The following is a 16799-nucleotide window of genomic DNA, read 5'->3' as shown; positions in this document are numbered from 1 at the left end:
TCGAATCGAAATTTTTTTTTCCTGAATCTGGCAGCACTAGTTTGCGCTACTGTCTTAGACTTTAGGACCTGGGATTGGAGAGAGATGGCATCCTCAGTACTTTATAATGCAAGTGAAATGAGGATTTGGTCAGACTTTTTAAGGGTCTGCAGAAGAAAAATATTTTATAGGCCAGGGATATGAGACAGCAGGAAATGGGAACTTTTCTTCCTTCTATTTTTGTGAATGGAAAGACTGAGGATGTCAGAGAGTTCAGTTAAAATATGTGCTTTATAAGAAAATATAATAATGTGTTTTATAAAGTTTATAGCATTGCTGACCTACCCGGTGAGGTGTTCCTAGTGGTGGTGGCGGCAGCGTGTCAATGTGTTGAGAGGAAGAGGTGGTCTTGGAAATTCTGCTGAGTAAACTCCGGGCCCATTTCCACTCCCCAGTTATTCCACTCCACTCAACTGATTCACACACTGAGTGGGTCTTTAGGTGTTGTTCCTTGGTAGTTGTTTTGGGATCTCTTCCAGTGGTTTGTCATCTCCTTCTGGTCCAAGGAAGGAAACTTTGTTAACCTTAGCATTGACCTTCAGAATATGTTTGTAACAGCACTGCTTGTGTGGCATTAGGCTATGTAGTGATAGAAAGAAAAAAACAGACCTTTGCACATTTTTGCACTATATGGTGGGTGTATGAGGAGATTCACATTTCCTGCACAGCTAAGTCCGTGTGAAGTTACCTTGTGCTGTATTTGACATCTAGCAAGGTCTCTGTTTGGAAGGAAAGATCTAAACTTAAAAATGAAGTGGCCAGAAGTTATGGTAAAAGCAGATAGTGTAGCTGGTTTTAAGAAAGATTTGGACAAATTCCTGGAGGAAAAGTCCATAGTTTGTAATTAAGACCTGGGGGAAGTGTCTGCTTGCCCTGGATCGGTAGCATGGAATGTTGCTACTCTTTGAGTTTTGACCAGGTATTAGTGACCGGGATTGGCTACCATGAGAATGGGCTACTGGGCATGATGGACCATTGGTCTGACCCAGTTAGGCTATTCTTATGTTATGTTCTCATCTGTAGGGGCCTTTGTTTTTACTTCTTATTTTAATTTATTTTTTTTCTGGGAACTTATCAGTGTTTTTTATAATGGGAACAAAAATGGAAGAAAATTAATGTGTGTGGAATGGGGGGGGTAACTAATTTCTTCAGCTAAATAATTCAATCCACCTCAACCAGACATAGGAGAATTCATGCACCATTCACACACCTTCCAACCAAAAACATTAAAAAAAAAACCACCTGTTCGACAACCTCCTAGCCATTCGAGCTGCAACACTCGACCCCCAACTATACAACCTATTGACCTCGACCACAGACTACAAAACCTTCAAAAAATAAATAAAAACCCTTATATTCAAAAAACAGATAAAACCGAACTAACACAATCAGAACTGTCCCAAGCATCACCTGCAACTACTCCATATGTACTTATGATGTCATGACAATTCAGACATAATTTATGTTATGCTATATTATGTTATATTTGGAATAATGGTTACATATATGAGGTTCAATAAAAGAAAATTTTCACTACCTGTTTCTATTCTGACCATTTATTCCGTTTCATGGTCATTACAAAAAATATTTTTTTACATGGGGGGGTGTCAAAAAATGATGGGCCCCGGGTGCCACATACCCTAGGTACGCCACTGATTTTAGGTTCTGTAGACCATAAGAGGCTTGCATTTGAGGACATCCTTGACATTGGCATACTATACCAGGGTGATGTGATCTCTAAATGCCTTGAATTCTGGGGCTTTTGATGCTATTTTCATTATATATGTCAGTTTTACAGTCTACTTATAAAACAAACCAGTTTCATTGACACTGAAGACCTACTCTGGCACATACCCCTTTCCCTCAATCACAGTTAGAAGGCATTTTTAAAAAATTTATTCTGTAACTTCATTGTCAGCTTAACCTGCCTCCCCAGAGAGACTTAAATTTTTTAATGCATATCGCAAAAAAGGGTTTCATGTTTTCATGGCCCCAGATGACGTGTTTGTAAATCTCTCTGGCTTTCATCCTCACAACAATGCTGTCCACTATGCTTTTTTTTCATCCATCATTTGTATTATGCACAAATTTAGCCGCTTTTCCATCTTTTCCATTGATTCATCATAAGAGCATAAGAACATAAGAATTTCCATACTGGGATAGACTGAAGATCCATCAAGTCCAGTATCCTATTTCTAACAGTGGCCAACCTAGGACTCTAGTACCTACCTAGATTCCAAGTAGTAAAACAGAATTTATGCTGCTTATCCTAGGAATAAGCAGTGGATTTCCCCAAGCCATCTCAATAATGGCCTATGGACTTCTTTTTAAAGAAATTATTCAAATCTTTTAAAATTCTATTAAGCTAACTGATTTCACCACATTCTCTGGCAACGAATTCCAGTGTTTAATTACACGTTGTGTGAAGAAATATTTTCTCCGGTCTGTTTTAAATCTACTACTTAGTAGCTTCATCACATGCCCCCTAGTCCTAGTATTTTTGGAAAGAGTAAACAAGCAATTCACATTCACCCTTTCTACTCCACTCATTATTTTATAGACCTCTATCATATCAACCCTGAGCCATCGTCTTCTCCAAGCTGAAGAGCCCTAGCTGCTTTAGCCTTTCCTCATAGGGAAGATGTCCCATCCCTTTTATCATTTTGATCGCCCTTCTCTGTACCTTTTCTAATTTTGCTACATCTTGTTTGAGATACGGCGACCAGAATTGTACACAGTATTCAAGGTATGGCCATACCATAGAGTGATACAAGGGCATTATAACATTTTCATCTTTGTTTTCCATTCTTTTTCTGATAATTCCTAACAATCTATTTGCTTTCTTAGCCGCTGCCGCACATTGAGCTGAAGGTTTCAACATATTCTCAATGATGACACCTAGATCCTTTTCCTGGGCAGTGACTCCTAATGTGGAACCCTGCATCACATAGTTATAGTTCAGAATGGATTCCTCTTTTCCACATACATCACTTTGCACTTGTTTACGTTAAACATCATCTGCCATTTTTGATGCCCAGTCTCACAGTCTCACAAGGTCCTCTTGTAATTTTTCACAATCATTTTGCGATTTAACAACTTTGTGTCATCAGCAAATTTAATCATCTCACTAGTTATTCCCATCTGTAGATCATTGATAAATATGTTAAAAAGCTGTGGTGACAGCACAGACTCCTAGGGAACCCCAAGTATTGACCACATACCTAATCTCTGTTTTATGTCTTTCAACCAGTTCTTAATAGGACATTACCTCTTATCTCATGACTTTCTAATTTCCTCAGAAGTCTTTCATGAGGTACTTTGTCAAATGCCTTTAAAAAATCCAAATACAGTGGTACCTTGGTTTAAGAGTGCACCGGTTTGCGAGTGTTTTGCAAGACGAGCAAAACATTCGCAAAATCAGCGCCTCGGAAACTAAGTGTGCCTTGATTTATGAGCGCCCCCCCCCCCGCCCCCCGCGATCCGACACCCCCCCAGATCCACCCAAATCCGCTTCTTACTTTCATCTCGACCTCGGCCTCGGCACCGGCACCGGCATGTCCTGTGCGTTGGTGCCGGTGCCCAAAGATTGGCCTCCTCTTCTTTGCTGGGCCTTGAGCATCTGCGCATGCTCAAGGCCTGCAAGTTCACGCTCTCTCTGAGAGATTCTCGGAGATCTCGGAGAGAGCATGAACTCGCAAGCCTTGAGCATGCGCATATGCTCAAGGCCCAGCAAAGAAGAGGAGGCCGATCTTCGGGCACCGGCACCAACGTACAGGACATGCCGGTGCCGGTGCCGAGGCCAAGATGAAAGTAAGAAGCGGGTTCGAGTGGGTCTGGGGGACTTCAGATCGTGGCGAGGGGGGGGCCAGATCATGGGGGGGGCCTTCGGGGGAGCAATGCCGGTTCTCGTGGGGGAGGGGGATAGAGCAGCACCGCTGGCCTTGGGGGGTGGGAACGTATCAAAGCGAGTTTCCATTATTTCCTATGTGGAAACTCGCTTTGATATACGAGTATTTTGGTTTACGAGCATGCTTCTGGAACGAATTATGCTCGTAAACCAAGATACCACTATATACAATATCAAACAGCTCACCTTTATCTACATGTTCATTTGCCCCTTCAAAGAAATGCAGTAGATTGGTGAAGCAAGAGTTCCCTTGACTAAGTCCATGCTGGCTTTGTCTCATTAATCATTCACATTTACTAATAATAAAAATTCCAGATTACCTCTGGAAACCTTTTAAAAAATTGTCATCACTTTGGCCACCCTCCAGTCTTCTGGTATTATGCTGGATTTTAAAGAAAAATCACAAATTACTAACAATAGCTCTGGAAGTTCATTTTTCAATTCTATCAGCACTCTGGGATTTATACCATCCAGTCCAGACGATTTGCTACTGTTCAGTTTATGAAATTGACCCATTACATCTTCCAGTGTTACAGAGATTTGTTTGAGTTTCTCTGATTCATCAGAATTGAATACCCTCTCTAGCATCACAAACCACAGACGCTGTTTTGGAATTTTCTGGTGCGGCTTTTTTAACAGACCAACGATTATCTTCTTTTTGCTGGATGGATCGGATTGTTGATTTATGTACATTATACTTGCAGCTAATAGCAGAAAGAGACTTCCCAGAATGAAATCTACCTAAAACACTTATTTTGTCACTAAAATACATCACATGTTTCTTTCTTTTAGGAATTGTTGCTTGTAACTCACTCCCTGGACGTGTGGTGGCCATTTTCAGAAGCAAAAGAGAAAGTGAAATCAAAGAAGGCCAATTTTGAAATGTTCAGGTTCCTGAATACACAAAAACAGTAGCATGAATGGTGAATACTGGTCACAGTTTGCTCAACCACAGATATGCAAAACAGTGACTATTGGATGTGAGAATGCATTGTAACACAATATTAGTCGCTTCAAGAGTCTTCAGTTCTTATGCACCATCTATCCATCAACTATCAGTAATAAAGGTACTTTGAAATAGGTTTTCAATGACTTTTAAACTGATTTAATTTCCTATTGTTCTCAAAGAGATACTCTCTATCAGGGCTGCCCAAGTCCGGTCCTCAAGATCTACTGGCAGGTCAGGTTTTCAGGATATCCACAATGACTATGCATGAGAGAGATATGCCTGCACTGCCTTCTTATTATGCAAATCTCTCTCTCATGCATAGTCATTGTGGATATCCTGAAAACCTAGCCTGCCAGTAGATCTTGAGGACTAGAATTGGGCATTCCTGCTCTATATTTATACCTTATGATATGAGTTTATCTTTTTGGACAGCCTGAATGGGCCATACAGGTCTTTATCTGCCATCATCTACTATGTTACTATGACATATACCATATATACTTGAATATAAGACGATCCAAATATAAGTCAAGGTACCCTCCCCCCCCAAATGAAGAAAAAAGGTTGACTCGAATATAAGCAGGAGTGTGTTAATATTTATATGGCCTACCATGCCAGGCTCTGCACCCAGCCTCCTTCACTCCCTACCCTGCCAGGCTCTCCACCCTGTTCCCCCCTCCCTCTCTGCCCTGACCCGATTATAAGACAAGACACTCAATTTTGGACCCCCAAATCTCATCTTATATTTGAGTATATACGGTAGGTGCTGATGAGTCTTAATAAGTTACTAGTGCAAATCTAGCAGCAAAAATGTTTACATTAAAGGTATGTATGTTACACTTGCTCAACAGCAGGTACAAAAGTCAGCACTAGAGAATGCAAGTATGGGCATGGATTAGCATATGCCAAGATCAGTACATGTACTTCATGCGTACTTTGTTCAGACCAAAACCCCAGCAACCCCTGCAGTAAATGTATGTGTGTTATAATGCTGCCTGATTCAGGGAAAAAAGTTTTGATTCGATTCAATTCAGCCTATTGAACCGATTTTTCAATTCAATTCAATTTTCCCTCCCAATCGGGTGTTTTTTTTTTTTTCAAATGTCCTGACTGGTTTATTTAGTAGTCTCTTCACCCACCCCACCCACTTTTGCCCTCTCCAACCCTATGTCAGTGCTGTGGTGTAAACAAAACAAACACAAAAAAGTCTTTTCCTCTCTCTGTTAGGTTTGAGCTCAAGCTTGCTGTCTAACAGGATACACAATTCAAATCTAACAGACTGTAATCACAAAATAGGAAATACATTTTTTTTGTTTTTTGGTCATTTTATTATTCAAATCTTGTTGGTTCCAGGCTCTGGTTTCTATTTGTCTTTTGTTAACTCACTCACCAGGGTCTCCTGCCTATTTGATATTTTCTTCTTTTTCAGTGCTCACCATCCATCTTCCATCTCTGTACCTTCCCTTCCACTGCCATATCCAACATTTCTGTTTCTTTCCCACTGTTCTTCATTTTTCTCCCTCCCTCTCTCTTTCTCTCCATGGGTCTTTGTCTCTCCCTCCTTCTCTCTCCGTGGGTCTGTCTCTCTCTCTCTCCCTCCTTTGTGGAGTCTTTCTCTCCTCCCCCCACTTTCAGTCAGGTATCTCTCTACTTCCTTTCTAACTCACTCACTCACTCCCCCCTACAGTCCAGTCTTTTCTCTCCTACCTTCTCTTCCAAAAACTGTTGGTCTCTCTCTCCTCATATGGAGCATAAAAGAAATGTCATGTCACATGTGCCTGAAGTGACCATGTTTCGCATCAGGGGAAAAACAGATAGCAAGCTACTCTCTAGTACAGGGGTGGGCAACTCCGGTCCTCGAGGGCTGGAATCCAATCGGGTTTTCAGGATTTTCCCAATGAATATGCATTGAAAGCAGTGCATGCAAATAGATCTCATGCATATTTATTGGGGAAATCCTGAAAACCTGATTGGATTCCGGCCCTCGAGGACCGGAGTTGCCCATATCTGCTCTAGTATAACAGCTTATCAAACAAATCCAGAGTATACAAACCTAAAAAATATACTTCTCACTGGAGCAGGAAGTGGTTGTAAGAGTATTGCAGCAGGATTACTGCTGCTTTATTTTTGCACATATGACATTACATTTCTTTTTGCTCCATATACTCCTTTAGTCTGCCCTTTGTTCTACAACTCATTATATAAAAGCAGTTTTATGCACTATATATTACCCTTTTGTGCTAAAATGACTTTGGGGCCCTTTTACTAAACTGTGTTAAGCACTAATGAACATTTAACACAGGAATAAGGGCCTAATGCAAGACTCACAAGCATTTTATGTTTGTTTTGCCATTAACGTGTACTAACTGTGCAGTTGTTTTTTGCTGGGGTTTTTGGAAGGGGTTCATTGGGAAGGAAAATAGATGTGGAAGTGCTGTTCAGCTAGCCCACTGACAGCACACTCTAAGGAGGAAATTCTATAAATGGCACTGAAAATTAGGCAACAATGAAAATCAGTGTTCAACATTATTCTATAAAAGGTAGGGTTAACAGATGTCCGGATTTCCCCGGATATGTCCTTTTGAGGACATGTCCGGGGATCCGGATGGCTTTCCAAAACCCGGAACTTTGTCCAGGTTTTGAAAAGCTTTGTTGGGCAGGCAGGAAGTCCATGCATGCGCGGATGCTATATGATGATGTCACGTGTACGCATGTGTGCACGTGATGTCATCACATAGTGTCCGCGCATGTGCGGACTTCCTCCCTGCCTGACAAGAGTAGGCAGTAGGGGACGGGGCTAGAGCAGGCTTGAGGGCGGGATTAGGGGGGGATGGGTGTAACTAGGTGGGCCTGGGGGTGGGGTTAGAGGTCCGGGTTTTCCAAAAGGAAAATCTGGCAACCCTAATAAAAGGCACTTGGGCGTGAGAACTTGCGCCAGGTGAAATCTGATGTAATTCCTGGTGCAAGTTGGGCACAGATTTCTGTTGTTCTGTAACTGTGCACAACCTTTGTAAATGCCCCTGATCTGCCCATGCCCCTCCCATGGCTGTGCCCTGTTTTGAGTTGTGCACGGTTCAGTTCAGATGCCCTTTGTTACAGGACAGCATGTAGCCAGATCAGGGCCCAAATTGTAATTAGCGCCAATTAAGTGCTTATTAACAATGATAATTAAATTGAAGCCCATTAACTAATTATTTCGGGCACCCTTTATAGAATCCAGGGGTAGCTGAATAACGCTGACTTAATTCAGGAGTCCTTACTGACTCCTAAATTGGAAATTGTGAGGGATCCCGCTTTAATTATTTTCAGTGGCCTCTTGTTAATGCCTGAAAAAGGCCAAATTTATGGCCATGCTAGAGATAGGCTAAGCGCGCGGGAAAGTCCTGCGTCAGGACATACTATGTCATTTACTAGCGCAGCTTATATTTATCCACCTCCTGAATTTTATTTCATGTATCTGACGACTAGGACTCTGGTCCCCGAAGGCTCATGCCTTAATAAATTCAATGTCCAGCTATATGATGTCACCCGCCTCAAACAAAAACTGACAGAAAAGAAATGGAATGTAAGAATAAGACTGAAAGAGAATAAAAGGCAACAGACAAACTGGCCATAGTATATGCAACTGTCATAGAGATAGATATGTACTATTTCATGCAGATATTTGAGGGGAAGGATAGGGTCAGTGACAACTAGGGAAATGTGTGGAGGCCATATATTTATTCCTCCAGTGGTCAGTTTGGGTAACTTTTTGGCCCTTGTTTTGAAAACAGGTCTAGCCCAAAACGTCCAAATTGTGTCTTAGATGTTTTGTAGTGTTTGATTATCACTGTAAAATGTCCAAGGCGCTAAGCCCACCCAAAACACGCCTCTAACATGCTCCCTTAAGATTTAGATGCACTGGAGTCAAAATGACCAGAAAGATATCTAGAAATTCAGTTTCGAAAATGCCCACTTGGACATTTTGACTAGTGAGACGTCCAAGTGCCAGTTTATGCCGTCTTTTGTATGTTAGTGTTTTTTGAAAATGAGCCCCTTAGTTAATAGGTTCTACTTTACGGAGAAGGTGGTGGATGCCTGGAATGCGCTCCCGAGAGAGGTGGTGGAGAGTAAAACTGTGACTGAGTTCAAAGAAGCGTGGGATGAACACAGAAGATTTAGAATCAGAAAATAATATTAAAGATTGAACTAGGCCAGTTACTGGGCAGACTTGTACGGTCTGTGTCTGTGCATGGCCGTTTGGAGGAGGATGGGCAGGGGAGGGCTTCAATGGCTGGGAGGTTGTAGATGGGCTGGAGTAAGTCTTAACAGAGATTTCGGCAGTTGGAACCCAAACACAGTACCGGGAAAAGCTTTGGATTCTCGCCCAGAAATAGCTAAGAAGAAAAAAAAAAATTTAAATTGAATCAGGTTGGGCAGACTGGATGGACCATTCGGGTCTTTATCTGCTGTCATCTACTATGTTACTATGTTATGTCCTAAAACTCCAATTTCCCTCCATTGGAGAGTTTCTTCCATGTTGTTCAGTTTACCAGTGTCACAGTTTTGACATGCTAGGAGTGATAGAGTGAAAAATCAAGATTTCCAGATATGTAAACTTTTTAAATCTAGTTCGTGAAGCAATAAGTTCTAAATCTGCAATAGTGCTCTTGATAGATTGAAGGTGAAGTAAGTTTTGCAGGATGGTGGACAGTTAGTTTCAATGCTGGGTTTTTTTTCCCATATTGGACTAGATTCTATAAATGAAGCCTATAAAAATCAGTGCCCAAAAAGTTAGCTATCAGTACTATTCTATTAACAGGTGCTGAAAGTTAGGCGCCATTTATAGAAGAGCATTTGGTAATGGGAATCATGCCTAGCTTTAGGCATAACCATTTATACCAACTGAAATGTGGTGCAAGTCCTCATGCCTGAATTAGGTGCGGATCCCTCATTATTCCATAACTGCATGCATACATTGGAGAAACACTCATGATCTAATCAGGCTCGAAGAATGGGCATCAACATGGCAGATGAGGTTCAACGTGGATAAGCATAAAGTGATACAGGTAGGTAACAAAAATTTCATGCACGAAAACAGGATGTCCAGGGCAGTACTTGGAGAGACTTCCCAGGAAAGAGACTTGGGAGTTATGATCGACAAGTCGATGAAGCCATCCACACAATGTGCGGCGGCGGCGAAAAGGGCGAACAGAATGCTAGGAATGATAAAGAACGGGATCATGAACAAATCGGAGAAGGTTTTCATGCAACTGTACCAGACCATGGTACACTCTCACCTGGAGTACTGCGTCCAGCACTGCTCGCCGTACATGAAGAAGGACACGGTACTACTCAAAAGGGTCCAGAGAAGAGCGACTAAGATGGTTAAGGAGTTGGAGGAGTTGCCGTACTGCGAAAGATTATAGAAACTGGGCCTCTTCTCCCTCGAACAGAGGAGATTGAGAGGGGACATGATCGAAACATTCAAGGTACTGAAGGGAATAGACTTAGTAGATAAGGACAGGTTGTTCACCCTCTCCAAGGTAAAGAGAACGAGAAGGCATTCTCTAAAACTGAAAGGAGATAGATTGCGTACGAACATAAAGAAGTTCTTCTTCATCCAGAGAGTAGTAAAAAACTGGAACGCTCTTCCGGAGTCTGTCAAAGGGGAAAACACCCTCCAGGGATTCAAGACAAAGTTAGACAAGTTCCTGCTGAACCAGAACATATGCAGGTAGGGCTAGTCTCAGTTAGGGCACTGGTCTTTGACCAGAGGGCCACTGCGTGAGCGGACTGCTGGGTACGATGGACCACTGGTCTGACCCAGGAGTGGCAATTCTTATGTTCTTATCTGTCCATAACCCTCCCATGGTCACACTTCCTTTCTGGAACCACATGTAAAATTTACTCACAGATTCTGTGCCTAAAATTACACAGGTAAATTACAATTAGCATCAATAAGATTCTAATTATATGTGCGAATTGACTCATATTTCAGTGAAATTGCCCATGCAAAGTGGGAGTGCACCCAAATTTACACTTTACAGTTTTTAACACTTTATAGAATTAGGTTGATTATGTGAGAGTTTGCTAACTTCTGTAGAACAGTTTATAAATACAAGTCACCGATATTTCTTGTCTGTGGCTAACCACCAATATTCAGTAGCATTTAACCAGCTAGTGCTGGTGAATATTCTTAGTTAGTGACTGTGAAACTGGCTCACCTGGGGGCAAAATTGACATTTGTACAGATATTCAGCCTTTGACCGCATAAGGTAACCACTTAAACTGGGCCATATAAATAACAGTCCTATCTTTAAGCAGTTCAGATTATGCAATCAAGGACTAAACTAAATTAAAACTTAACATTTATAGACTGTGTCCTCTCTATACAGATAGAACTAGATGGGATTTACAATTTTGAAACTAGCCAAGTTTTCAGATGTTTGTGAAATATTTGAAGAACGATCAGGTTTCGCAACTGTAAAGGAATATTATTCCAGAAATCAGTTATCTTGAAGGATAAAGATTCCCCCAGTTTGCCAGTAGAGGTGATGCCTTTCAGTGAAGGGAAGGAAAGTTTAAGTTTTTGTATGGGCTGAATACTGCACTCAACCGCATAGGCCAATATAGAACTGGATATTCAGTGCCGGTGCCCAGACATGGCCCAGAATTGAATAGCTGGGAATACATCCAGCTGCGGACACAAAACCGCTATCTCCTGCTGGCTGAATATCAGCCAGAAGCATGTTTTCTTAATCATGGTGAAGATTTCACCTGTTTTCTTTTATTTATTCAGTTTTCTACACCATTCTCCTAAGGGAGCTCAGAATGGTTTGCATGAATTTATTCAGCTACTCAAGCATTTTTCCCTGTCTGCTCCAGTGGGCTCACAATCTATCTAATGTACCTGGGGCAATGGGGGGATTAAGTGACTTGCCCAGGGTCACAAGGAGCAGCGTGGGTTTGAACCCACAACTTCAGGATGCTGAAGCTATAACTTTAACCACACGCTCCCCAAATTTTTTCACAATTTTTCCCATTTGGACTAGATTTACATAGAAGTTAGACAAGCTAAAACTTAGGGTCTTATGCATATTGCTTTAATAACAGTTAATGAAAATGTTTACATAAAATGCTTCATTAGATACATACTCTTTCACAAGCATAGAAAACTATTAAACCCCAAATTCACTTCCTTCTTAATCAAGGGTGACCTCTTAAATGTGACTGCTTTGGGAGACACAATTATGTATAAATGTGGACTTGTATAAGTGTTTACAAGCATATTTAAATAAAGCTATATGCTGACTGAAGCAAGGGCAATCGATTTTTGACTTTTTACCCTTAGTTCAAGATGACATAATAGGAACACGTTTCCTCTGCCAATTAAAGATGTTACTGAAGTCAGAAGAGTGACTCCATGAATCTGAAAAGGAATAATGAGTTTTGCACATATTTTAATGAGGTTGATAATGTATTATGTCAATCACACTAGTCTGAAATCCTTATCTTATTGTCATGAATTTGGGCAACAAGTACATTGCTCATGCACATCTGAGATCAGAAGGCTTCAATCTTTAGACAAGGGTTGCCAAATAGTTCAACAGCATTACTAAAGCCAGTGAATTTCCCTGTTCTATTCCAATAGCCCTGTAAACTATAGTCTCTGGAAGAATGATCTTTCATCCTTAAGCATGTGAGAAGTAACAGTCTAGATTGGTCCACTAGAAAAGGTACTTTCTCCATTACTGCAGACCAGTTGTAAGCCCACTGAGAATGTAGGAAGCCTGCCAGCAGTTTGTGAATTGAGCTAACTAAACTAATTAATCATAGCAGTCTGATCAGAATGTCAAGGTTGGAGAGGCGACAGTCTCTAAAATCTCCAATAGAGGGGTTTTGGTGTTTGTTTGTTTTTTAAATCTTCACAGCAATTTCTTTCCTGAATATCAGAGGGGTTTTCCTCAAAACTATTTCACATTGTACTTATTCAATATTTATAATTCTTTTTATGTGTATTACTGGGACTTTTTGGGGACTCCAAAAGGTCCTTTAACAAACCAAGTGACAATATGGGCCATTTGACAAGTAGTACAAAGCCAAATGTGTCTGTGTATATACTGTATATTGTATGTATATATTTATAAAAGAACAAGGAGCCAACTTAATCAGGAGGTATTGATGAAGTTAATTGTCATCTATATATTTTTCTTCAACCTAATAATACTTTCAGAAGACTTAATAATATCCCCTGTGAGTTGGGATTTTTTTTTTTTTTTTGAGGAGTGAATATCATGGAGAAGCAGTGACACAAATAGCTCAAGTAAGCTAAGACACCTCTGTGGACAGTCTTCACAGAGATGACAGTTCTGAAATACAATTATCAGTGTGATCTGCTTAAGAATTCATCATCAGCTCCTGCCTTGTGAAGACTTAAAAAAAAATAGTGAGGCGTACAAAGAAAAAGAGGTGATAAGAAGGCATCATTTTCCTCCAGCCTCATAACTGTAAATTGAAGAAAATTATTTTCTTTGCCTCCAGCTCATTGGCATATAAGCAGCTTTATATTATAATTTTATAAGCATAAATCCTTTGAATAAATTTCTGAAGGATAAGAGAATTAGAAATGCATGTAAAAGAATCTTAAAAAAAAAAAATTCTTAAGTGTGTGAAGCTGGAGATGCTGGATACAAAAAGTACAAGCTTGCAAAGTAGAATTTAAGTTGTCTGGCTCTTCCCATCAGATTTGGTAAAAGTTAACTTTGGATACAAGGTTGAATATTCATTCTGCTGTCCTTTTTAGTGACCATATGGAAAGCTCGTGCATCACCCAATGACTTACCCTATCCATATTAATTATTACAGCCTTGAGCTGTGTGGGAAATAAGTTAAACTTAGCTTTTGATGGTTACAGAGTGAGAGTAAAAGAGGAACAGAGAGAAAGATAGACTAAGGGCTCCTTTTACGAAGCCACATTAGCGGCTTCAGCGCACGTGACTTTTCATCATGTGCTAACCCCTGCGCTAGCCTAAAAACTACCGCCTGCTCAAGAGGAGGCGGTAGCGGCTAGTGCAGCCGGCAGTTTTACACACGTTAAACCACTACCGCGCCTTCGTAAAAGGAGCCCTAAGAGAGAGAATGAAGTTTCTAGTCTTAGAAGTTTTGAGTTTTGTTTTGGTTTTTTTTTTGCTTTCAATATTAATTTATCTCCTTCTTATGTGTTCAATTTTGGACTTTAGTACAGTTGTGATCCCTGTTGAAACTGTGCTGCTTTTTCAAATAGTGAAGAATATTTTAAAACCAGTAGCATAGACAGAGTGTAAATTTTAGTAGGCCTAAGGGCAGAATAGATGGGCCTGAAGGCCCTGATTCTACAAGAGACACCTAGATGGGCAACGCCAGAAGTTCATTTATTTTAAAATTGGCTTAAATGGTGTGATAGTTGAAAACACCATTAAAAGTCAATTTAAAAAATGAGTAAAAATTAATCATAAGAAGATCCTTATTTATTTATTTATTTAAACAATTTCTTAATCACCTATAACTAGGCTGTTTTACAAAAAAACAATCATATAAAAAATAAGAAACTAACTCACAGACAGCCACTCCTTCATACACCTTCAGCTGTTAACTTCTTAATCTCTCAGACAATCAAAACCTTCACAATCTCGTATTAATCTCTCAGATACCCTAATCTCTCAGACATCAATATCTTTCACAATCTCACACTAACTCTCAGTCGGCTTTTTCTAACTTTCTCTCTTTTTTTTTTTCTAATTTACTGACAGGCAGACCTAAATCACAACTCGGAAATAGCAGGGAGGACTAGAAGCGCCAAGGCTACAATCAATTCCAGCATTCCAGCCACCATGGGAATCCAGGAGGAGATCACGGACGGCGTGCGGAGGGAGGAGGATCCAGGACGATGGACAGAGGTCTCCGTGCAGACTTAGTCCATCCCTCGGCATTACACTACAGTCTCCACGCAGACAGAGGAGGCCGCTCAGCTGGATGGGGCCCTCATGCAGGAACTGTGGAGCCTCAGGGAGGAGGTGGAATGCCTGAGGAGCATCAGGGAGGAGGTGGAACGCCTAAGGAGCATCCGAGAGGATGAAGTCTTCATCGACGGAGTCGTTCAGGAGCTGTCTCAAGTCACAGAACATACCCACAAGTCCATTCTCGAGACACCCAAATCATCAGCTTTGAAACCAACATTTGGGATACAGGCAATGGCCAGCGACAATGACACCTGGCAGCTGGTGACCTCTTCTACAGGCAAAGGCAAAGGAGGCAAAGGCAAAGGAGATCCCCCCCCTTTTTCAATCTATTCATCCTCTTCTTTTTCTTCCTAACAGGCCAACCCTACGTCAACCCCTCACCTCGTCCTGAGGAACAGATTCAAGATTCTCCAAGAAGAAGCTGCCAACGACGAACAAGAACAGACCCAACACGAAGAACAGGAGCAGACCCAACAAGCAGCTCCATCTGATGACCGACTCCCCCCCCAACAACAAAAGAAGCGCAGAGTAATAGTCATTGGGGACTCCATGCTGAGGGGCTCCGAGGGACCAATCTGCAGACCGGATACACTCTCAAGAGAGGTTTGCTGTCTACCTGGAGCCAGGATACGGGACGTCACCACCAACCTGGGTAAACTACTTACACCTCATGACCATTTTCCTATGCTTCTTATCCACATAGGTACGAACGACACTGCAAGGAACGCCCAGGAGACCATCACCAGAGACTTCGGAGCCTTGGGTGTGAGGCTGAAGCAGACGGGTGCGCAGGTGGTCTTCTCTTCAATCCTCCCAGTTAGAGGCAAAGGAAGAGCCAGAGATGAATGTATCCTAAGAACCAACGAATGGCTACAAGGATGGTGTCAGGATATGAACTTTGGATTCCTGAATCATGGAGAGGCGTTACAAGGACATCTGGGACCAGACGGACTCCATTTGACCAGCAGAGGTAAGAACATCTTCGGACACCGACTAGCCCGCCTGCTTCGTAGGGCTTTAAACTAGGTAAGTTGGGGGAGGGTACTTACTCATGTACTAGTGCGGAAAGGAACTATCCTGATGGGATGAGTCGACACTCATCCCATAGCAAACAGTTCTCTAGGAGCCACACAGACTCAGGTGGAAAACGCCTTACAGCGACCTAGCAAACACAATGTGTGGAAGGGCATGTATGTTAATGCTCACAGTTTAGGCAATAAAATTCTAGAGCTGGAAACTGAAATAAGAGATGCCAACCTAGATGTGGTGGCAATAACTGAAACATGGTTTACGGACTCACATAGGTGGGATATGGCTATACCGGGGTACAATCTACTTCGTCGTGACAGAGAGGGCAGGTTAGGTGGTGGGGTAGCACTATACATTAAAGAAGACATCAAAACCACCAGGATCACAGATGTCAAATACACCAGGGAGTCCCTCTGGGTTAACTTGGCAAGAGGTGGCAATAAATGCCTGTATCTTGGTGTGGTATACAGACCCCCAAGACAAATGGAAGACATGGACATGGAATTAATTGAAGATATAGAGAATATCACTCTATGGGGCGACACTGTACTGCTAGGGGACTTCAACATGCCTGATGCAGACTGGAACACATGTTCAGCAACCACCAGAAACAGCAAGAGGCTTTTGGCCTCCATAAATGGTGCACAACTAAAACAGATGGTAACGGAGCCCACTAGGACCCAGGCGATACTTGACCTGGTACTCACCAACGGGGACAGCGTCTTAGAGGTCTTGGTAGGAGATACGCTAGCCTCCAGCGACCATAACATGGTATGGTTCAACCTTAGGAAAGGATTCCCTAAATCAATCACAAAAACAAAGGTACTTAATTTCCGGGGCACCGACTTCACACGCATGGGAGATTTCGTCCATCAGACACTGCAGGACCAAGCAG

General features: G+C 41.7%; 1 protein-coding gene across 1 annotated transcript in view; it reads left to right on the top strand.

The window, feature by feature from the left end:
• Positions 1-16471: 16471 nt before the first annotated feature.
• Positions 16472-16799, top strand: part of LOC117354842 — a 31129-nt gene continuing 30801 nt past the window's right edge. Inside the window, exon 1 of the mRNA XM_033932810.1 lies at positions 16472-16639. Coding sequence (XP_033788701.1) covers positions 16472-16639 — 168 coding nt within the window. The remainder of the gene's footprint in view (positions 16640-16799) is intronic.

Source organism: Geotrypetes seraphini, chromosome 2, assembly GCF_902459505.1.
Source record: "Geotrypetes seraphini chromosome 2, aGeoSer1.1, whole genome shotgun sequence".
Taxonomy (NCBI): Eukaryota; Metazoa; Chordata; class Amphibia; order Gymnophiona; family Dermophiidae; genus Geotrypetes; species Geotrypetes seraphini.
Note: the sequence above shows the minus strand (reverse complement) of the source record. Positions and strands in the feature narration are given on the sequence as shown.